General features: G+C 45.1%; 1 protein-coding gene and 1 long non-coding RNA gene across 3 annotated transcripts; both read left to right on the top strand.

Moving 5' to 3' along the window:
* The first annotated feature begins 579 nt into the window (after positions 1-579).
* On the top strand, positions 580-16,665 carry TBC1D25 (TBC1 domain family member 25). 2 transcript variants are annotated; one of them, XM_069747887.1, is made up of 6 exons: positions 580-708; positions 3,953-4,062; positions 8,841-8,992; positions 9,156-9,277; positions 9,393-9,581; positions 10,493-16,665. In XM_069747887.1, exons 1-6 carry the CDS (start codon positions 595-597, stop codon positions 11,942-11,944), a joined length of 2,139 nt encoding a protein of 712 aa, XP_069603988.1. In that variant the 5' UTR covers positions 580-594; the 3' UTR covers positions 11,945-16,665. The 2 variants fall into 2 exon arrangements, with proteins under 2 accessions (XP_069603988.1, XP_069603989.1); XM_069747888.1 differs by lacking the exon at positions 580-708 and having other exon boundaries at positions 3,953-4,058.
* Positions 16,666-21,840: 5,175 nt separating this feature from the next.
* Positions 21,841-24,193, top strand: LOC138667273 (uncharacterized). The gene is made up of 2 exons (XR_011318683.1): positions 21,841-23,590; positions 23,834-24,193. It is a non-coding gene; the product is annotated as an uncharacterized lncRNA (long non-coding RNA).
* The last annotated feature ends 215 nt before the right edge of the window (positions 24,194-24,408 follow it).

The raw sequence follows: 24,408 nt of genomic DNA, 5'->3' as shown, positions 1-24,408 counted from the left end.
ATGCGTTAGAATCGGGCCACAGTCTAGTTTGTCTATATTTGCCCTGTATTCACATGTAAAGCGCCATGGAATAAATGGTGCTATAAAAATGTACAATAATAATAGCAGCACTCAGGGTGTAGGCAAGTGTGTGCTGGCGGCAATCAGAGTCTGATGAAGGCCTGACAAAAGGCCGTAACGTTGTCTGTATGTATAGGGGACTGCTTTTTTAGATAAATATTCCTGATTTTTGCATCTACTTTGGAGTAGTCCTTGCTATGCATTCTATCTGGAGTGGAGCGCCCACCCAGCAGCTGTGCCACGGGCTCTACCGTGTGTGTTAGGTGATACAGTACTACAGCTCTGCCCCTTTATGAGTGGGCGCTGGGGCACAATGACAGGGCTCAAAGCAATGAGTAAGACGAGTTTGCAGGGAGAGGGCGGTGTGCCCGGACCTCAGGAGTGTCCGTCCTGCAGGAGCCATCTTGTCGTGGTCTCTTAAAGCACAATGAAGAGCACGTCCACACAAGCATGGCGGCTGCAGGGAGGGCACGTGACGGCGGGAGGAGCGCGCTCTAGTGGTGGAGAGCGGGATGGAATCTTACGGTGCTGTAGATGACGTCATTCCCGGATGTTCTCCAGATTGAGGAGCAGCGGCGACAGTGGCGGAGGGAGGCCCGGGACATGGAGGAGGAGGAGGAACGGGAAGTGGTGCGAGTCCGGGTCCGGGTGAGTTGGGGCTTCTGTTGCGACGTGTATTGCATGGGGAGCTGCCATCGTACAGTGGTGTTGTGTGCCGGTGTGTACAGTGCTGACACATAACGTCAGAACCCAGAGTCCTGCACCCCTACCGGCCTCAGTCCTGTACCCAAATCCCCTGCACCCCTACCGGCCTCAGTCCTGTACCCAAATCCCCTGCACCCCTACCGGCCTCAGTCCTGCACCCAAATCCCCTGCACCCCTACTGGCCTGAGTGCTGTACCCAAATCCACTGTACCCCAACCGACCTCTTTCCTGTACCCAAATCCCCTGCACCCCTACTGGCCTGAGTCCTGTACCCAAATCCACTGCACCCCTACCGGCCTCAGTCCTGTACCCAAATCCCCTGCACCCCTACTGGCCTGTGTCCTGTACCCAAATCCCCTGCACCCCTACCGGCCTCAGTCCTGTACCCAAATCCCCTGCACCCCTACCGGCCTCAGTCCTGTACCCAAATCCCCTGCACCCCTACCGGCCTCAGTCCTGTACCCAAATCCCCTGCACCCCTACTGGCCTCAGTCCTGTACCCAAATCCCCTGCACCCCTACCGGCCTCAGTCCTGCACCCAAATCCCCTGCACCCCTACTGGCCTGAGTGCTGTACCCAAATCCACTGTACCCCAACCGACCTCTTTCCTGTACCCAAATCCCCTGCACCCCTACTGGCCTGAGTCCTGTACCCAAATCCACTGCACCCCTACCGGCCTCAGTCCTGTACCCAAATCCCCTGCACCCCTACTGGCCTGTGTCCTGTACCCAAATCCCCTGCACCCCTACCGGCCTCAGTCCTGTACCCAAATCCCCTGCACCCCTACCGGCCTCAGTCCTGTACCCAAATCCCCTGCACCCCTACCGGCCTCAGTCCTGTACCCAAATCCCCTGCACCCCTACTGGCCTCAGTCCTGTACCCAAATCCACTGCACCCCTACCGGCCTCAGTCCTGTACCCAAATCCACTGCACCCCTACCGGCCTCAGTCCTGCACCCAAATCCACTGCACCCCTACTGGCCTGTGTCCTGTACCCAAATCCACTGCACCCCAACCGGCCTCAGTCCTGTACCCAAATCCCCTGCACCCTTACTGGCCTGAGTCCTGTACCCAAATCCCTTGCACCCCTACCGGCCTCAGTCCTGCACCCAAATCCGTTGCCCCCTACCGGCCTCAGTCCTGTACCCAAATCCCCTGCACCCTTACTGGCCTGAGTCCTGTACCCAAATCCCTTGCACCTCTACCGGCCTCAGTCCTGTACCCAAATCTCCTGCACCCCTACCGGCCTCACTCCTGTATCCCAATCCCCTGCACCCCTACCGGTCTCCGTCCTGTACCCAAATTCCCTGCACCCCTACCGGCCTCACTCCTGTACCCCAATCCACTGCATCCCTACCGGCCTCAGTCCTGCACCCCTAACAGCCTCAGTCCTGTACCCAAATCTACTGTACCCCTACCAGCCTCAGTCCTGTGCCCATAACCCCTGCCCCCCTACTGGCCTCAACACTTCATATCCACCCCCTGAATGCTATCCTCTATACCCGCTATACTGTACAGTATCCCATACACATTGTGACACTATACATAAATAGCGCTGGACTGCACATACCGTCTGTGGGTGCCGGGGCCGTATGGCTCCATGTGCCAGCATATAGACGCCACAAGTACGAATGCAAATCAATGTGGTAGTCTCCTGACCCTGTTTACACACTGCAAGTAAAAAAAAAAATCTCATCTATGGACCGTGCGCTGGGTGAGACTCCACATTATAAGTCAGTGGATGTGCTAACAATCACCGGTTACCATCCAGGTCATGTATGTTTTGTTTTTCATGGATCCATTACAGTTAAGATAAGAAACTGTATTTATCGTTTTATTATTTAGTGAATTGTTCATTTAAAATACTGAGTGCTGTACACACGAACAAAGCCTGATAGTGCGGGTGGCACGCGGACGTGACATAACCTGACGGTCGTGTGGGATGCGGACGTGACATAACCTGACGGTGCGGGTGGCACGCGGACGTGACATAACCTGATGGTGCGGGTGGCACGCGGACGTGACATAACCTGACGGTCGTGTGGGATGCGGACGTGACATAACCTGATGGTGCGGGTGGCACGCGGACGTGACATAACCTGATGGTGCGGGTGGCACGCAGATGTGACATAACCTGACGGTGCAGGTGGGACGCGGACGTGACATAACCTGATGGTGCGGGTGGGATGCGGACGTGACATAACCTGACGGTGCGGGTGGCACGCGGAAGTGACATAACCTGATTGTGCGGGTGGCACGCGGAAGTGACATAACCTGATGGTGCGGGTGGCACGCGGAAGTGACATAACCTGATGGTGCGGGTGGCACGCAGGCGTGACATAACCTGACGGTGCAGGTCGGACGCGGACTTGACATAACCTGACGGTGCGGGTGGGATGCGGACGTGACATAACCTGACGGTGCGGGTGGGATGCGGACGTGACATAACCTGACGGTGCGGGTGGCACGCGGACGTGACATGACGGAACACGATACAGAACCTTTTTTTTTTCTGGATGAAAGCCAGACAGTTTTGTAATACGCTCGTGTGTACCCAGCCACTGATTGCACTCGTCATTTCCCTCAAGTGCCGCACAGCCGGTGGATTGTCGTTATACAGAACAGTCTTATTAAATGGGATTAATTGACATTCAGATTTCCCAGAAATATCGTAGCACAACTGTGACCATACCCGTACCTGGCACCCTGTTCATGCCATCTGTGCTGTGCCCTATCTCTAGTGACTGCAGTGGCATACACAGATGTACTACAAGTACAAAGCACAGCTCCTCTACATTGCATTAGTGACGGTGTAAAATGCTGGGCTGCCAACAACTGGGTTCTGGCATTTTAACAGGCAGCAAAAGATTCAACCTGGTGAAATCCAATATGGCGGCTCCTTCTGCCTCTGCTTTCTGGGGTGAACCTGCTACCCACAAACTATTATCCGCTCGTCGTCCAAGTGTCTGCACATCTTATACTGTGGAGACTAAACGCAGGCTTGTCTCCTTGTGATACCTCTGAGATCTTAAAGAAACGTTGATACGAGCTGCGTTCTGACCACCAGTTAATAGTGTATTATGTGCTCCGGTTTAGTACATGTCTTGGAGCATAATAGACCGCACTGGTGGCCTCTCTTCAGAAGTTGCTTTGTCTCCCATTTTTATTTTTTTTATTTTTTTTTTTAGAAATGTGAAGGTATCTTACAGCCTGAATCTCGCTCCTTCGCTGTGGACCCCCAGATCACCTCACTGGATGTCCTACAACATATCCTGACCCGGGCCTTTGATCTGAGTGGGTGAGCTGCTTTGTATATCAGTACTCAAATAAGGGACATTATTAAAGGGAACCTGTCACCCCCTCCCCAGGCGTTTTTAGGTAAAAGAGCCACCTTGTGCTGCACTAATGCTGCATTCTGCCAAGGTGGCTCTTCTTTTTGTGCTCCTTTCCAACGCTGCAATATTAATTTTTATAACTTTTGCGCCATACCTTTAGTCTGTCTGGGGGGCACGTCTTTTCCCGCGGACACAACCCCCTCCCAGCCATCGGTCAGCCCCTCCGTGCGCTGCCTCCTCTGTCTTCAGTCACGTACCTGGCGCCTGCGCTGTGCTTTCCTTTTTTGGGCATGCGCCGTTTGTGCTCACCTGCAACTCACATCACCTGATGTATTCATCTCGCGCCTGCGTGTAGTTGAGGCCTGAGATGCCACCCCACAGTGTGAAGACAGAGGAGGCAGCGTACGGAGGGGCTGACTGATGGCTGGGAGGCGGTTGTGTCCGCGGGAATAGACGTGCCCCAGACTAAAGGTACGGCTCAAAAATTAATATTGCAGCGATAGAAGGGAGCATAAAAAGAAGAGCCACCTTGACAGAATGCAGCCTTAGTGCTACACAAGTTGGCTCTTTTACGTAAAACCGCTGGGGTGGGGGGTGGGGGGTTGACAGGTTCCCTTTGAGAAAGCCCCCTCCTCCTCCCATCAAAATTTGTATCCTATTAATATATTGCAATCACCATATTATATAGCACTGTGTGCTTACAATTGCTCATTTTGCCATTCTACCCAGCTAATTCTTCCTTCCGTTAGGTCTATGTCATCATGTGATTAAAAACTGACTGGCTGACTCCTTATAAGCTCAATGTAGAAACAGGAGGTCAATTTTCTCTACACAAGTCATGAGTCACTGCAAAAGTCTATGGCTGTGGGGAGTAGTGGAGCAGCTAGGTTACGAGTTGGAGGGGAATGATAAATGCAGGGACAAGAGACTTCCTCTTTCTACATGGAGCGGATAAAAGAGAAGAATTTAAGGGAATCTGTCATCCCATGGGACATATATGACCTATTAATTGATAGGACTAGCTTAACATTTCTATCTGTCCGCCCCATATTAGCGGTCTTGTTGAGAAATGTTATTTTCTTTCCTTTTGCTAATGATGACTTCCATGCTCCGGGGTGTACAGTACCTTGAAAGAAATCCCTGCCTTGTATCATCGTTATAATACTACCCCTCTCCCATGCACGTCAGTTGTGGAGCTGGCACCTGTGCCCTGCACTGCCTTCATAATACGTACCTTTTCCTCCCTTCTATGGGCGCTGTATTCAGAGATCTTGCGCTCCAGTGATCTCTGCTGTGCTCGCCGATAAGGTGCTCTCCCCTCTTCCTTCCTGCATAGTCAACGCCATGTACACATGGTTCCTAGCGATGACTGTGGGGAGGAAGTGGGGAGCGCACCTTTTCGGAGGGCACAGTGACTCTCCGGCACCTAAGCAGAAGATTCCGGAGTGCAGTGCCCACAGAAGGGAGGATGAGGTATGTATTTTTAAGGATTCCAGCTCCATAGCTGACGCTGATGGGAGAGGGGTAGTATTATAAAGAAGACAAAGAGCAGGGATTTCTTCCAGGCACTGCACGCCCCGGAGCCTGGAAGAAATCATTAGCATATAAGGAAAGAATATAAGCTTCTTCAACAACAAGACCATTAATATGAGGCAGGCAGAAACCATATACCATTTCAATCACCTGTATGCCCATATTAGTAGGTCATATATGTCCCTGGGGGTGACAGATTCCCTTTAAGTAGGTAGAAAGGCAAAATGAGCAATTGTTAGTTCACAGTGCTAAATAATATGACGACTGCAATATATTAAGAGGATAAAACTTTGGTCGAAGTGCTTCTTTAATTCTAGTTAATCTTTATGCAGCAGCGCAGAATTAGAAATGATGCTGAGAATTCCTTCAAGCAGGAAGAAGTCAAATTAATATAGAAGCAATCGTCTGTGTTAGGGTTTTCCCTTTATCTTCGTTGGCAAGTTTGGACAGATTGGAGGCTATGGGCACGTCACTAGGTTGTGTTTGGAGTTCATGTATTTGATCTGTGAGTGAAGTTTATATGTGTGATGTCTGTATGTGTACCATTTGTGTCTGTTGTGTGTAGATGTCTGTAGATATTATATGAATGTGCGCAGTTTGTGTGTGTGACGTGTGTAAGAATGCCATGTAGATCTTTGTGCAATCTGTGTGTGTGATGTGTTTATATGAGCCGTTAAGATCTGTGTGATGTATGTTCACTTTGTGTGTGATGTATGTATGTTTGCGGTCTAGATTCATGAGATTTAGATCTGTGTGATGTATGTGTGTGTGCAGTTTGGGTGTGAAGTATGTAAGACTGCCATTTAGATCTTTGTGTGATGTACAGTGGGTACGGAAAGTATTCAGACCCCTTTAAATTTTTCACTTTGTTTCATTGCAGCCATTTGGTAAATTCAAAAAAAGTTCATTTTTTCACATTAATGTACACTCTGCACCCCATCTTGACTGAAAAAGTCAAGACATTTATGCAAATTTAATAAAAAAGAAAAACTGAAATATCACATGGTCATAAGTATTCAGACCCTTTGCTCAGACACTCCTATTTAAGTCACATGCTGTCCATTTCCTTGTGATCCTCCTTGAGATGGTTCTAATCCTTCATTGGAGTCCAGCTGTGTTTAATTAAACTGATAGGACTTTATTTGGAAAGGCGCACACCTGTCTATATAAGACCTCACAGCTCACATTGCATGTCAGACCAAATGAGAATCATGAGGTCAAAGGACCTGGCCAAGGAGCTCAGAGACAGAATTGTGTCAAGGCACAGATCTGACCAAGGTTACAACAGAATTTCTGCAGTACTCAAGGTTCCTGAGAGCGCAGTGGCCTCCATAATCATTAAAGGGAACCTGTCACACCCCCCCCCCCCCCCCAGGCGTTCAGGCGTTTGTAACTAAAAGAGCCACCGTGTGCAGCACTAATGCTGCATTCTGACAAGATGGCTCTTTTACTTGTTGTTCCTGCCACTGCTGAAATAATTGTTTATGAAATTTGTCCCCTCATACCTTGAAATCGCCCGGGGGGCAGGGCTTTCCCCCCTAAGACAGACGCACCACAGCCATCACTCAGGGCCTCTGCGCGCCAGGCACCACCTCCTCTTCCTTCATTAGTGTCCCCGGCACCTGCGCTTTAAGTTCAAAGGGCAGCGCAACTGCGCATGCCCGAAAAAAAAAAATACCTTACAGCGCAGGCATCGGGGATGCTACTGAAGGAAGAGGAGGTGGCGCCTGGCGCGCAAAGGCCCTGAGTGATGGATGTGGTGCGTCTGTTTTAGGGGGGAAAGCCCTGCCCCCGGGCGATTTCAATGTATGAGGGACAAATTTTATAAACAATTATTTCAGCAGTGGCAGGAGCAAGAAGTAAAAAAGCCACCTTGTCAAAATGCAGCATTAGTGCTGCACAAGGTGGCTCTTTTAGTTACAAACGCCTCGGGGGGTGACAGGTTCCCTTTAAATGGAAGAAGTTTGGGACCACCAGAAGTCTTCCTAGACCTGGCTGTCCAGCCAAACCGAGCAACTGCAGGAGAGGAGCCTTGGTGAGAGGCAAAGAAGAACGCCAAGATCACTGTGGCTGAGCTCCAGAGATGCAGTAGGGAGATGGGAGAAAGTTCCACAAAGTCAACTATCACTGCAGCCCTCCACCAGTCGGGCCTTTATGGCAGAGTGACCCAACGGAAGCCTCTCCTCAGTGCAAGACATATGAAAGCCCACATAGAGTTTGCTAAAAAAAAACACATGAAGGTCTCCCAGACTATGAGAAATAAGATTCTATGGTCTGATGAGATAAAGATAGACCTATTTGGTGATAATTCTAAGCGGTATGTGTGGAGAAAACCAGGCACTGCTCATCACCTGCCCAATACAATCCCAACAGTGAAACATGGTGGTGGCAGCATCATGTCATGGGGGTGTTTTTAGCTGCAGGGACAGGACGACTGGTTGTCATTGAAGGAAACATGAATGTGGCCAAGTACAGAGATATCCTGGATGAAAACCTCTCCCAGGGTGCTCTGGACCGCACACTTGGCCGAAGGTTCACCTTCCAACAAGACAATGATCCTAAGCACACAGCTAAAATAACAAAGGAGTGGCTTCAGGACAACTCTGTGACCATTCTTGACTGGCCCAGCCAGAGCCCTGACCTAAACCCAATTGAGCATCTCTGGAGAGACCTGAAAATGGCTGTCCACCAACGTTCACCATCCAACCTGACGGAACTGGAGAGGATCTGCAAGGAAGAATGGCCGAGGATCCCCAAACCCAGGGGTGAAAAACTTGTTGCATCATTCCCAAGAAGACTCATGGCTGTACTAGCTCAAAAGGTGCTTCTACTCAATACTGAGCAAAGGGTCTGAATACTTATGACCATGTGATATTTCAGTTTTTCTTTTTTAATAAATTTGCAAAAATTTCTACATTTGTTTTTTTCAGTTAAGATGGGGTGCAGAGTGAACATTAATGAGAAAAAAAACAGAACTTTTTTGAATTTACCAAATGGATGCAATGAAACAAGTGAAAAAAAATTAAAGGGGTGTGAATACTTTCCGTTCCCACTGTAAGTCTGTGTGATGTAGATATGTGATCTGTTTAGCTCTGTGTGATGTACGGTACGTGCGTGCGGATTAGATCCGTGTGATGTATGCCTGTGTGATGCACATGTGGGTCTTGTATGTAAACCTAAACCACTTGTCACACACTATTGCTCACAGGAAGAACTTTGGAATCAGCTACTTGGGTCGGGATAAGCAAGGACATGAGATCTACCTTTCCCTGATGTCGGACTGGGACTTGGGAACCGCGTTTGCTAGTGCATCCAAGCCGTACCTACAGCTGAAGCTCGACATCAAGCCGTCAGAGGACAGTAAGTCATCACACCAAGGTGACGGTGGCAGTGCTTGCCAGGCAGGTTGTCTGCTCTACAGTGTGCCAGCCATAATCACAGTGCACCTTCATAAGTGGTGCCTGTGGGGGGAGTCACACTTCTCTCTCATCATTCATTACTCTGCTCTGTGTTATACCCTAAGGTCCCCTGCTGGAAGACTGGGACATAATCAGCCCCAAAGATGTCATTGGCACAGACTTGTTCTTCGTGGATAAGCGGACGCTCAGCGCAGCTCTGCCATTCACTCAGTCCATCCTGTCCCAGGTGAGACCCGTCTTGTGCCCCTTGTTGTGGTTTTTCCCATCCTGTGTAATCGGGGGGAGGGGGCTTGTTATTGGCCTGATTTTCACATTCTGCTTTTGTCTTTGTCGGGATACAGGTAGGTCGCACAATCTCCAGGATGCAGCAAGCCCTGAGCTGGACTTATGGTGAAGATGTGAAGCCTTTCAAGCCGCCGCTGAGTGACGTGGAATTCCACACCTTCCTAAACCATGAGGGGCAGCTCAGCCGCCCCGAGGAGCTCCGTCTGCGTATATACCATGGAGGCGTCGAGCCTTCATTGAGAAAGGTGAGGTTTTATATTTTCTGAAAATTATCCAAACTTGTCAGACGATAGTTGTTGATATTTTTGTACATATGTCATTAAAACCATAAGTCCAACAATATTTATTTAGGACTTTCTTTTAAGAGAGTTTTTAGATTGTTAAAATGTGGTCCTCCTCCCATACTCCGATCGTTGTGGGGAGCTCTCAGAATTAATCTTTTGGAGGGGAACAATCAGAACAGACGACTGAGTGCAATCAAGAAGTTGCTTACTGATCTTGTCATTTTCCCTTTTAACTCCATCTTATGCAAATATTGAGTGTCTGTCATCAGCGGCTTTGTACACGTCTGCCCTGCTGCTTGTTTTACCAGTTACTTCTACGTCATACTGGAAAGACAAGGGATCTGCTTCCGAAAGCCAATATTGTCTCTTTCACCCTGAGACTCCCCAACCTCATGGACTCTAGAATGTGTCGCCTCTTACAGGATATACTCGTATATCAGAAGCGCAGCTTCTCTGTAGCAGCCGGTCAAGCTTCAGAACCGTGCCTTTATCGGAAATACGAGGGGCGCAGAAGGTTGTAGGTTGTTCTTCTTGTCTTTGTCATATTGGATCCTTCTCTACAAGCTGGTGGCACAATTACACAATGTCCCTGTAAAGAAAGAGGTTTTATGGCGAGATTGTCATAGGTCAGTGAAAACAAAGATTGATAATGGGACTGACGAGAAGCATTTCAGTTATGTGAAAGGACGCAGCATACAACAGTGGAGAGCTTAACCGTAGTCACATAAGACTTGTACGATTTCTTATGGTGAAATAGTGCATTGTATATTGCAAGTATTAATAATTTTCTTCTGTGTGTTTTCCTTGCCCTCTATTAGATATAAAATTCCCAAACCCTGTTCCTGTATTCTCCTATGTTCTTTTTCGATCAGGTTGTCTGGCGATATCTCTTGAACGTGTACCCAGATGGTCTGACGGGGCAGGAGCGTATGGATTACATGAAGGCAAAAACCCGAGAGTATTACCAGCTTAAGAGTGAGTGGAGGGAACGGTGCAGCCAGGAGGACTTGGAGTTCATCCAGGGCAACGTCATGAAGGATGTCCTGCGTACAGATCGTACCCATCCCTATTTTTCAGGTTCAGAGGACAACCCTCACCTACAAGCCTTGCATGACTTGCTAACCACATACGCCGTTACCCACCCACAGGTGTCTTACTGCCAGGGCATGAGTGACATCGCCTCACCCATCCTGGCTGTGATGGACAATGAAGCCCATGCTTTTATCTGTTTTTGTGGCATTATGAAAAGGTTAGAAGGGAACTTCCGAATGGACGGGGAATGCATGTCTGTGAAATTCGCACATCTCAAATTATTGCTGCGGTATTCTGACCCAGAGTTCAATACTTACCTAATGTCTCGGGGTGCAGATGACCTCTTCTTCTGCTACCGCTGGCTGCTTCTAGAGCTCAAGAGGGAATTTGCTTTTGAGGATGCTCTAAGGATGCTAGAGGTGATGTGGAGCTCATTACCTCCTGATCCTCCAGAAAAAGAAGTGGAGCTGTTAGGACCTCCATGTGCACCAGGGGAATGTCTAAAAAACACCCGGAGGAGGCACATGATGCGTCCAGACCGTGGGCTGAGCCCGGAGGGTGAAGAGGCGGTATCGACGAACCATGTAGAGACTGAGCAAGAACAATCTGAGATGATATTGGAAAAAACAGAACCCGATGGAGAGCAAGAATCAACCCCTGTGAGGTGTCCGATGTTGAAGCAGGCCAGCTTTGGAGAGTTTAAGTGTTATGCTGCTAATGATGGTAGATCAAGCTTTGATTCTGAGGATCTGCCCCTGATTCCTGTCCTCCAGGTTCGACAGTCCACTGAGGAGGAAGATGAAGAACGGTTTTGGGAACAAGAGCCTCTCATTAAACCTCCTGATTCGTTGGAGGTCTCCAAATCCATGTCCAATCCTTCGTTAACTTCTTGCACTCCTACTTCTCAAAGCCCTACATCTCTTGCTACGACGGACCCCAGTGAGCCAACCTCTGCTGCTAAGGATGAAGGAGAGTCTCAGCTGGAAGCTGAGCAGACTGCGGCCAGTTCCCCAGCTCCGATCAGCCTACCTCCGCCCCAAGAGTTTGGACGAGGGAACCCCTTCATGCTCTTTTTATGTCTTTCCATTTTGTTGGAGCACCGTGAGCAAATTATGAAACAAAACATGGGTTATGATGAGCTTGCAATGCACTTTAACCGCCTGGTCCGAAGGCACAACCTAAACCGCGTTCTCCACCGCGCTAAAGCTCTCTTTGCTGACTACCTACAGTCTAGAGTGTGGGATTCGGAGGAAGGAGATGAGGCAGCTGCAGAATCTCCTGCCACCTCCTGACCATACAATTCTGTCGTCTTGAATTCATCTGCTGGTCGAGAGCCCAGAAAATTTCCAGAGGAGACATTTGGTGTTTCTGTGGTGAACCAATTTAGTTCCAGGGTGATACTGAACTTTATTTATTTGACACTTTTATAGCACTCTGGTGTGTGTCAGCCTTCTGGCCTGGAACCTTCAATTGAGCCGCTGTTCATCCCGGCCTCCTACACTAGTTATATACTTATATCCACAAGGGGTTTATATGTATCCCGACTGGAAAACATCAGCAGGACCTTTGTTTCAGAAAAGTGTAATGACATTGTTCCAGCAAAGCCCCCAAATAATATTAAGCCTAGATTATTCTAACCAGGGCAGGGACTGCGGTCTCATGTAATACTCCGTCTCTGCTCCTGGGTCAGGTCTGCTGTGCTATGATATCTTATAACCAGGACATGTTAATATCAATACATTTATTGTAGCGTTAGTATCCGGGAGATGTATGAATCAGTTTTATCTACACGGACTGCCACTTATGAGACCTAGATTAATATGATAAGACATTGGTCCTTGTCTAGATCGGTAACGGGTCTGTAGGAGAGTCCGGCCATAGCGTATTCCCAGTTAGTAGTTGTAGACATTTACAGTGGAAGCATGGAAGGAGATGCTGGGCCTCCTAGTTCTACCACCACTCATGCAGGTCTCGTTAATGTGGAGGATTTCTTTGACTTTTAGATACTACGTGAAAACTTTCCTGCAGGAGTCCCAGGCACTGAGTCCGGCCTTGTCGTTGGTTTAGATCCAGGACTCCTGCACGTCACATTTCCAATGGCAGCAGAAAAGGTTTTTGGCTCTGTTGTCCCTATAAAATGAGCAGGGAGAACCGCTGTGTTGTACGGACAGAAGCGCATCATGTGAGCAAAGTGGGGGGAAAAAGTGCCGAGCCTTCATTTACAGGTTACTTATTGTTTTTTCTATGAAGCTGCATTATTATATCTTGTACGATTGCTATCAGTTCCTCGCAGCTGAATGGTTAGTTCTGCTAGATAGCTATGTGGAGACAGAGGTCTGGAGCTTATCTGGCTGGTAGTATAATCGGGCAAAGCGATCGGCACATAGCCAGCTGATCTCCAACAGGGGTACCCTAGATTACATTAACACAAGTGCAAAGTGGACGGCAACTTGAGACTTTTAATCATCCTGTCGGTGCCTAAAGGGCTCCCTATTATAACCCCCAATATCCGCAGTGATCTTTTTGAGATATTTTACCAATTAATAGATAAAAATATCCTGATGCCAAGGTTGGGTATTCTTAATGCACTGTAAATTATAAGGACGCAAGCTTTGCTGTAAGTGAACAGCAGGGGGAGCCAGAGTACCACGACAAATTGTGTAATGGGGGGGGGGGGAGGTTGTGTTTTGGGTTTTTTTTTTTTTTACAGATAGTATACATTTTCCTTTTTTAGAATAGCACATGGGTTCATTTTTAGGTTGCTATAGCACACAGATAATGCAAATATTGAATTTATAGAATTGGGAGAAGGAATTGATTATTTGATGTTGGAGGCATCATTATAAGCTTACATATTATTGCCGTTTTTTTTAGTTTTTTTTCTTCACTGTATCCTTATCAATAAAATCAGAATATTCCAGGATTGCAAAGAGCTAACATGTTAACTATTGCAAAAAAAACAAACCAGAAAGCATACTGCAGTCGAGGGGTAAACGCAGTGGCATCTGTACCCACTAGGTGGCAGCAGAGTCGTCTTACGAGTCATGGGGCAGATATAAGTAGAATGTTTGAAAATGTTTTCTAAAAGGGCAATAGTCTGCAGGGCAGGTCCTCTGGGTCCCCTCAGTCTGAGGGCGCTTGTGGAGGTAGAGGTCAGTGATTGATATAGTATAGGTCAAAGTGGAACTGTTAGTTACATTTCATCAGTTTAGTATTGTATAGACTTTGTAATAATGCTCATAATTCTACATAATATATAGTATTCCTATTCTGACAATAGACTGAATCCAAATCCGGAATGCATAGTCTGTGAGGCCTGGGACTGGTCCCAGTGTCAGCCCTGACTGGGTATTTCCATAAAGAACAAATCATGTTTTGTCTAGATAACTGAAGCTGCATCCTGTACTGTAAAGCATGGGGGATGGATACCATACACTGCGTAATAGTCAGCGGCTCCTATGTATTCAGGCGAGGAGCCAGGTGTCTTAAAGTAATGCAGTGTCGCCTAAACAATGGGGTCCGTGGTGCGTTGTAGTCACCCTGGTCGATGTTCATTTCATTCCAGCCTCTTATTTGCACATGGGCGCACTGTGCCTCCTATTTATTTTGTGTTTTTGTACTTTGTATTGAATTATGTTGCTGCTTTTCTTCTGTTTAATTTGTTGTTTTTTTGCCAAAGAATGATTTTATAGATGCACATGTGCAGCAAGGAATAGGATTCAGCAAGGGATTACACTACCATTTAGACATTCCCCTATTTACTTTCCATTATGGTGACCGAATCCTTCTCCCATTGATTTGCCCAGAAGCTTCCCTTCACACTTGCTAGAATTGCATTGCGAACATAACAGTTGGAAAAAATCTAAAATTGCTGAACTTATTTTTTTTCCAGATTGTAAGCCACGTGTAACTGCAACCTGTTTGCAGCATATCTGCAGTTTTGTATTTATATGCAGCAAAATGCCACCAAATCTCACAGGTTTTGGTCACTCGTCGTATTTGACTGATGAACGTTATGGTGTAGCTTTAGCCTCTTATTGGTACGATGATCACCATTGGTCATACAGTGATATCACATCCATCTTTTACCTGCCAGCACCGGACACACTGACATTCCTACTTCTATCCCAATTTTTTACCCTCAGTAGATGCCACATAGTGATAGAGATGTACATCTCTTATTACATTGCTGGAAATCGATATATAAAGTAGAAATCCTCAGCTGTCACCCAGTTAAACCAGTAGCACCAAAAAGTCTCCATGCGGCACAGACCCTATTCCCAGCTCAATCTTATTTTATACCGGTGATTTGCAGCCCTGGGAACTACAGGTATCAGCATGCCTCCAGTGGCATTTTGTAATGCTTGAAAGCACTTTGAGGTCTGTGCCAGCTGTGTCTGTGCTATTGTGCAGGTGGAACATAGGTAATTGTTCATGATTTATTCCTTCTGATGCAATATATCTCTGCACATACATGTCGTGTAAATCTGTACGTAACACTAAGGCCCATGTCTGAATTGACCCTAAGGGTCCAACTGCTGGCACCCACCAATCTTGAAAATGGGGTTCTGCCATGCCCTATCTGAATAGGGGGGGTTTAAGGATATTTGACATGAAATGAGAGCTTTTTCGGCACATAAATTAAATGGGCACTCTTAGCACAGTGTGACTCGGCCTTAAAGTGCCTTGGAAAGGGAAGACCCATTTTTTTTTTTAGGTTCAGAACATTTCAGAACTGGTTGAGCAATGACCATCTTCTCCTTTGGGGGCCTGCTTGTGCCTCATTTGTAAATGGGCATGAATTCCAATCTCCTCCTACTCCACTCAGACTGGTTCTGTTTGCTGAGTATTAAGTGACGTCACCTCTGGGGTATAGAATTGTTTCTAACCTCAAGCAAAGATGCTTTCAATCTGCCTCTGCATGGTACGATTACCTGCAGCAGGAATAGAAAGAATGCATTCCTTATTACCAAGCAGCCCTCTAAATATAAGGCTGTCTATAAGACTCCATAATAGGGCTACACTAGCAGGGCAATGCAGATTGAACGCGCGGTGTGATGTATGCAAAATAGTCATCGGGCTGACTCGCCCACTGTCGCCTTGTATAGCAGTTAATTAGCTCTGAGTGAGTGGTTTCAAAGTGTTATAAGGGCATCTTATAAATGGTCTTTTGGTGATGGATCCACATTAAGCCTGGGGCAACACGGTGACTTTAGTGGGGACACATCATGCTGCTGAAAATTACTGCTACCTCGCAGCATAGTGTAAGTAAATGGGGTTGCACTATGACCCATAAGGTACCTCGACAAGCAAATCGCAAAAAGTCAGAAGCCGTTGGATTTTTACTAGTTGTTTCTCGTGGTACCTTGTGGGTCGTGACATGACCCCATTTGCTTGCATTACACTGCACACAGTGGTCTTTGGACGCCTAGATCTGTCGCTTTCAAAGTCCCCATGTATCCCCATCCCAAATCAGAATGTATCTACCCACCTTCTTTTTTTCTTAGAAAGGTCTCTTAAGTCCCAATATAACCTTCACATTACTCTCCACCACAGGACTTGTTAGAAGCCTAGCAGACGATGATGACTCTTCTCCATTATCATAGTGCAGTTCTAGGTCATTGTGGAGAGATGGCAGATTTTGATAATGTACCGCTGTGGGAAAATTGATTTGTTGTTCCTGTTGTTGCTCCTCTTGCGTTCCAGACATGTAACATGACCAGGTTTGGCCTTTCATTTTGATTCATGTAGTAGCAGATGAGGCACCAGAACATAAATGATCCTCTCCTTACTATTTCCAATTGAGCACATTCTGCACCGTAAGACGAGTGTCCATAAATCACCCCCTGGGCAATCTGAGAATGAGGAATGGATGGGAAGAGACTTGTGAGGATGTGATCACTCTGTAATAAATGAGTATGACCGGACTCTGCGCCTTCCAGGGAATCGCCCATAAATTATAAGCTCTGTTTTTGTGCCCTTTTCATGTAAATAAACATTATTAAGGGTTAAATTCCGTGTGGCTAGTTATTTCACTCTTCTCTTCTAGCACTGACCTAATCTGCAGCGCACATTGCTGTGTTCTGTACTTGGTCTTGTCATTGAGATTCACAGCTCGAGCACCAAAATCTGAACACCTGAAATCGAAGAGCATTCTGCACCGCAGGACGAAGTGTCCGTAGTCCAAGCTGTAATATGGCACCATAGCTTTCTACTGGACCATACTGTACATCTACAATTTCTTACACAGTCATAAGAAATTTTTTGGCATGCTCCACCACATATCTAAGGAGGACATCTCCATAGTATGGTGTCTGCTGTCCATGTGCCTCCTTACAGATCAGACATCTGTTTTTCACATACCGTATGTGGTCTATCTACACACATACCTATTATTGTCTATGGAGCTGTTGACATTATTTTATTTTTTGGTTAGCTATTTGTGAGTTATCAGTATAAGAAAACAAAATAATTAAACCCCAACCTCCCATTCCAATCCCCCCATCTCCCAATATCAGATTTGCAACTTCTGAGAAAACCTCTTAAACATGGAAATAAGTACCGTACTCCTATAAGGGCATGGGAGACAACTTCTGTCACGTGTTTACATCACGTCATTGGGCCAGGGATGGAACCAGATGGAAGGTCTCATTGAGCCCATAAAGCCTCCTACTGTAGGTCTCTTCTGGTGAATACCTTTCTCCAGCGTTTGGTAAATGGACGTTCCTGTACCCAATTTTGCGCAATAAGCTTTCGAGCCATGTATAATATACACGCTACTGCTGTTTTGTGTGGTTCAGAAGCGTGGAGGTGTTCCATATATCCCAAGATACATACAAAGGGAGAAAGATCAACACTCACAGTATAGATTCTATTTATCCCCACCCAAAACCTTTCCACGTAGAGACAAGACAACATCATGTGGAGCAAATCCGCATTACGTATTTTACAACTTTGACACAAGGGGGAGTCCTGAAGCTCAAAAGTATACAAAAAACGAGGGGTTATATACAGTGTGTGTGTGTGTGTGTATATATATATATATATATACACGCGCGCACACACGTACAGCTGTGGTGTTCTTTCAAGTACATCTCGCCAGTGGTTTTTCTCAGTAGGCCCAAATCTCCAACTTCTTTGCATATACGTTAGGTTTTGCTATAATATTCTAATGTCAAGATTGATATGAAGAAATGAGTCTTGCTGTCCTTTTTGGCAGAACCTATTTAATGTATTCTTCTCTACCTCTGTTGTCGGAGCGTGCTTCAGTTGCGAATACTTATAAAACTCATTTGAAGCTAAATCAAAGGTGGCCTGTATTGCCCCCCCAAAAAATTGATTACACCATTTTCTACAATTTGTGAAACTAGTCTTGTGCCCTTAAATTTCCAAATCCCTCCAAGCTGTGACGTTCTGGAAACTAAAGTGTCTCCCGAAGAGAGGTGAACTTAGTACACCCTTCTTTCACAATTTTCCAAATTGAATTTTCATGCTCTTGAAAAAATCAAAGATTTGTCACACAAAATACTTAAGTAACACTTCCCACATGTCTACTTTACATCAGCACAATTTTGGAATCAATATTTTTTGGGGGGTTAGGAAGTTATAAGGGTTAAAAGTTGACCAGCAAATTTCCTTTTTCCAGCAAAATTTACGAGACCTTTTTTTATGGACCACATCACATTTGAAGTTACCTTGAGGGTTCTGTATATGATACCCAAAATGAATCTATTATAAAAACTGCACCCCTCAAGGTACTCAAAACCACATTCAAGAAGTTTAGGTGCTTCACAAGAATTTTGGGGGAAAAAAAAGATATTTTAGCCCCAAGTTTTGCATTTTCATAAGGGTAGCAGGAGAAATGGCACCATACAATTTGTAGTGCAATTTCTCCTGAGTACTCCAATACCCCATATGTAGGGGAATAGTACTTTTGAAGCACAGTGCAAAGCTCAGAAGGGAAGAGGCGCCATATTGGAGTACAGATTTTACTGGAATGGTTTGAGGGTGCCATATCACATTGGTGAGGTGCCAGAACAACAGAAACCCCCCCTATATGTGGACTCATTTTAGAAACTACTCCCCAATGAATTCATCTAGGGGTGCAGTGATCATATTGACACCACATTTGCTTCACAGAATTTTATACTACTGAGCGGTGAAGAAAGAATAAATTTGCATTTTTACAACTTGAATCTTGTTTTAGCCACAAGTTTTTAATTTTTCTAAGGGCTAATAATTTTTTTCCTGTTTACAACAAACTGAGGTCCATTTTTTTCCCTGAATGCGCCAATACCCTACATGTAATCAGGAAATATTTTTCAGGCACTGTGCAAAGCTCAGCCGCAAAAAGAGTTCCAGATTTAACTGTTATAGTTTGCAGGTGCCATGACCCACTGGGAGAGCCCCTGAGGTGCCAGAACAGCGGAATCCCCCATAAGTGACCCCATTTTACAAACTACACCTCTCAATGAATTCATGTAGGGATGCAGTGATCATGTTGACACCACAGTTGTCACAGAATGTTATACTATTGGTCAGTGAAGTAAAAATAACTATATTTTTACCACCATAATTTTCTTTTAGCCCCAGATTTTACATTTTCACACAAGAAATGGGTAAACATTGCACCAAAATTTGTCCCACAATTTCTACTGAACGTTGCAATACCCCATATGTGGCTGTACAGTACTACCAAGACATACGGAGAGACTCGAAAGGAGCGGAGTGCTATTTTTCTCCTGGCGTGCAGATTTTCTTAGAACAGTTTGCGGATGCCATATACAGAGCCCCTAATTGCTAGAAGAGCAGAATCCCCTCACAAGTGACCCTATTTTGGAAACCATATCCCTTGTGGAATTTATGTACAGGTGCAGTGACAATTTTGACTCTGGTATTTCCCAGAAACCATCAGAAATGAATGTTGCAGAGTGAAAATTGCAAACTGCCGTTGTAGTGACCAGTACGTTGCAGTCACCAGTATGTTATGCCCATCCCGTGCTTCTTGAGGCATGCACCCATAAGTTAAGCGGGCTCTCATCGCTTCAGAAATGCCAAACGTGGACGCAATATGTGGTTTAGGGTACACAGTGGCATTTGGATTTGAGAGCGGAGAATTTGCTGAATTTCTACTGGTGGGCGAGGAGCCATTTCGCTTTTCCAGAGCCTTTGTACTACCAGTAACGTGGAAGCCCTCTATATTTCCGTTAACAGATGACAAACCTGAGTGGGAATTAGCTTTTTTTGTAGATTGAGTTGTAGCTTTTACTGGGAACATTTTGCATAACGTTTTGGATCACAATTACCCGGAGCTCTACGCTGAGCCCTTACTTTTTGGTTTCCATCTAAATCTGAGTGACACGATTCAGATGAAACCCCCGAGGGTTACTCTGGACTCCGTCTGGCCTCTGTTCAGCAGTGTCCTTCTTTTCAGAAGTGCACAAAACTGTCCGATGGCACTTCTATGCAATCCTAAAGAGACGGACACTGCCGGATCACAGGTCAGATGGCACCCACAGTGCCTCCATCTGCCTCATTATAGGGAATTTTCCGCCAGAGGTTCCGACTGAATCACGTATTTGAGATTTACACGGAAACCCTGATGCAAGCGCAGAGCGCAGGATAAACGTGCGCCAAGTCTTACTGCGATCTTTGGGAGGCAGAATGAAAAAATCAACAGGTGAAGAACTGGTTTTATTTTTTAACGCCGTTCCTCGTGCAGTATAAGTGATTAGGTGACTTTATTCTTCGGGTCGATGCGATTACAGCAATACCAGATTTATATCAGATTTTTATGTTTGGCTGCTGTCACACACTAAAAGAAGCTTTTTATTGCAAAAAATAGTTTTTGCATCACCATATTTTGAGAGCTATTATTTTTCCATATTTCGGCCCACAGAGTCATGTGATGGCTTGTTGTTTGCGGGATGAGTTGACGTTTTTATTCTTGCCATTTTGGGGCACATAACATTTTTTGATTGCTTTCTATTCCTATTTTTGTGAGGCAGAATGAACTAAAACCAGCAATTCAGGATTTTTTTGGGGGTGGGGGGATTTATGCCATTCCGTGTGTGGTAAAATTGATAAGGCCATTTTATTCTACTGGTCTACGATTACAGCGATACCCCACTTATTATATTGTTTATTTATGTTGAGGCACTTTTATACAATAAAAACAAGTTTATAGAGACAATAATTGTTTTTGCATTGCTTTATTCTGAGAGCTATAACTTTTTTATTTTTTCACTGATGGAGCTGTATGGCGACTTGTGTTTTGTGGGACAAGATTACGTTTTTAGCAATACCATGTTTATTTATATCCATCTTTGTTTTATTCCACTTTTTGTTTGCGGTATGATGATAAAGCATTGTTTTTTGCCTTGTTTTTTATTTTTCTTTATGGGATTCACTAAAGGGGTTAACTAATGGGACTTTTTTTTATAGGTCGGGTCGTTTGCGGACACAGCAATACCAAATGTGCACTTTTGTTTTTTAATTCAAATATTTATTTATAGATATAATTTATATATTTTTTTTACTTTTTAATATTTTACAATTATTTTAAATTTAAAAAAAAATATATATTTTTTTACTTTTTTACTTGGTCCCACCATGGGACTATCATTTTCTTTGCAGGTTGATCTCTTCTACAACATGGGGATGCAGCAGCATGCAACATCGGGTCACGCCGTGGGGTCTCCCAGATAGACCCAGGTCACATGGACGGAATATTATGTCTAAAGTCAGAAAGGGGTTAAAAATGTTTTCTTTAAAAGTGAATGACATGCAAGAAAAGCATATAACATTAATAGTGAATCATTAATTCCTGTTTTAGATTTAAACCATTTGGATAACATGTCAATTAAGCATTAGTGATGAGCGAATATACTCGTTACTCGAGATTTCTCGAGCATGCTCGGGGGTCCTCTGAGTATTTTTTAGTGCTCGGAGTTTTAGTTTTTCTTGCCGCAGCTGAATGATTTACATCTGTTAGCCAGCATAAGTACATGTGGGGAGTCCCTAGCAACCAGGCAACCCCCACATGTACTTATGCTGGCTAACAGATGTAAATCATATAGCTGCGGCAAGTAAAACTAAAACTCCGAGCACTAAAAAATACTCAGAGGACTCCCAAGCATGCTCGGGAAATCTCGAGTAACGAGTGTATTCGCTCATCACTATTAAGCATCCAATATGTTTCCCTGTCCAAGAGGCGTTTTCTGATGTCACCACCCCTGGGATTAGCAGCTACTCGCTCTATACCAAAAATTTGCATTGAGGTAGTGTTTTTGTTGTGCTGTGAAATGAATTGTTTGAGGATTGTATAACAATGGCACTCGTAAATCATGTTATAATACCCACAGAGGTGTGATAACATACCGTATATACTCGAGTATAAGCTGAGATTTTCAGCCCATTTTTTTAGGCTGAAAGTGCCCCTCTCGGATTTCACTCAAGTCATTCTCAGGGGGTCGGCGGGGGGAGCGGTGGCTGTCACATCATACTAACCTGCTCCTTTCGATTTGATGCAATGGTCTCCGGGCGCCGGCAGCTCGTCCTGTGTTCAGTGGTCACGTGGTACCACTCATTAAAGTAATGAATATGGACGCGACTCCACTCCCATGGGGGTGGAGCGCATGTTCATTATTTTAATGAGCGGTACTAATGACCGCTGAACACAGGACAAGCTGCCGGTGTGAGACGACGGAGAAGCAGGGACCACGCCAGGAGGGTGAGTATAACGGAGCAGTGTGAGCATTGCGATATTCACCTGTCCCCGTTCCACCGCCGGCTCCGTCTTCCGCGTCCTTTGGCTGTGAAGTTCAGCTATGGAGCATCTTATGGGGCCATCAACCTTTGTGCAGCATTATATGGGGCATAATATTCTATGGAGCATTTTATGGGGCCATCAACCTTTTGTGCAGCATTATATGGGGCATAATATTCTATGGAGCATCTTAAAGGGCCATCATTAACCTTTTGTGCAGCATTATATGCCCTTTTGTGCAGCATTATATGGGGCATATTTTAATATGGAGCATCTTATGGGACCCATCATGAACTTTATGGAGCATTATATGGGGCGTATTTTGTATGGAGCATTTTATGGGGCCCATCACGAACAGTATGGGGCTCCTGATTCAATATGGATATTCAAAAACACTTAACCTACTGATGTCTCAATCAATTTTACTTTTATTGGTACCTATTTTTATTTTTTAAATTTACCAGTAGCTGCTGCATTTCCCACCCTAGGCTTATACTAGAGTCAAAAAGCTTTCCCAGCTTTTTGTGGCAAGTTTAGGGTATGTGCACATGCCTTCAGATCTGCAGCGGATTGGCCGCTGCAGATTCGCAGCAGTTTTTCATGCGTTTACAGTACCATGTAAACCTAAAACCAAATCCGCAGTGCACATGCTGTGGGAAAAAAAGCGCAAAAACGTAGAGTTGTTTATCCCGCAGCATGTCAATTCTTTGCGCGGATTCCGCAGCAGTTTACACCTGCTCCATAATAGGAATCCGCAGTTTTAAAACCGCAGGTGAAATCTGCACAAAAACCACCATCTGCGGTAATTCCGCAGGTAATCCGCAGTGCGGTTTACCTGCACATTTACCAAAATCAGTCCGGAAAAATCTGCAAGACTTTCCGCAACGTGTGCACGTAGCCTTAGGGGTCTGTGCTTATACTCGAGTATATACGGTAAGTGCGCTGACTACCGTAATCTGGGCAAACTCCCCATCGCCTAGTCAAAAGCTTTTGGTGGCACAGCGATCTGATCGGTTCCCTTTAAAATCAATTGGCAGGATCGAGATAGGCCAGTAAGAATCTGGAAGCAACGGATCTTTGCCTGATTTCAGAATTACAATAATGGCTTCAGAGAGACATTCTGCCAGTTGTCCGACCTCGGGGGCATGATGGAACTTCTATAGCAATTCAGGTAAAAGCACCTCCCCAAATACGTTAATAAATAATTCAGCGATATGTTTGTATTGTTATGCAGACCCTGTGTGTAGTATAATCTAGTTCTTTCTTTTTTTTTTGTCCAAGAAGCTGATAAAAAATAACCCATACATTTCTACCTTTCTGTGAAAATCGCAAACCACACACATGTGTTATCCTTGTGCTGTCTGACAACCCATTGACCAAATGCTGATTACAACATCCCCATTTTTTTTTTCAGTATGAGCGAAAACAGACGTCTGAAGGAGGACTCATAGAAAGGTTATAATAAAAAATGGGGGCGCACTATAAAAATAGCAATAGTGAAAATAGAATGGACTGCAGGCTAAAGAAAATTATGGTTAAAAAAAAACTTACAATTTTAAACCTAAATGCTAACAAAATAAAATAACATTTTACAAATGGTGCTGATGTAAAGCCGACACGAGGGAAATGTTATTTATTAATGTTTTTCTGTGGTATGACTATCTGGAGTACAGGGATAATCATTCATAGTTTGAAAAGTGCTAATTTGTTTACATTATTGTCAAATTTCTGTTTGTTTGTTTTTATAAATAAACACAAAACATATTGATCTAAATTTACCATTATCATACAGTATAATGTGCTATGAAAAAAACAGTCTCAATCAAAATCACTGGGATTTGTTGAAGCGTTCCAGAGTTATTACTACTTAAAGTGACACTGGTCAGATTTTAAAAATTTGGCCCAGTTACTAAGGGGTTAATATACACAGGAAAAAAAAAATAGCAATACAAATGACAAAATACTTCTGAAGAGGTATACACAATACTA

Source organism: Ranitomeya imitator, chromosome 2, assembly GCF_032444005.1.
Source record: "Ranitomeya imitator isolate aRanImi1 chromosome 2, aRanImi1.pri, whole genome shotgun sequence".
Lineage (NCBI taxonomy): Eukaryota > Metazoa > Chordata > Amphibia > Anura > Dendrobatidae > Ranitomeya > Ranitomeya imitator.
The sequence above is the reverse complement of the archived record's forward strand: the minus strand, read 5'-3'. Positions and strand labels throughout refer to the sequence as shown.

Coding starts and splice junctions, on each gene's coding strand:
- TBC1D25 (XM_069747887.1), top strand. CDS start 595: ATGACGTCATTCCCGGATGTTCTCCAGATTGAGGAGCAGCGGCGACAG. Junction 4,063..8,840: donor CGGGCCTTTGATCTGAGTGG/GTGAGCTGCTTT, acceptor TATTGCTCACAG/GAAGAACTTTGGAATCAGCT. Junction 8,993..9,155: donor CATCAAGCCGTCAGAGGACA/GTAAGTCATCAC, acceptor TTATACCCTAAG/GTCCCCTGCTGGAAGACTGG.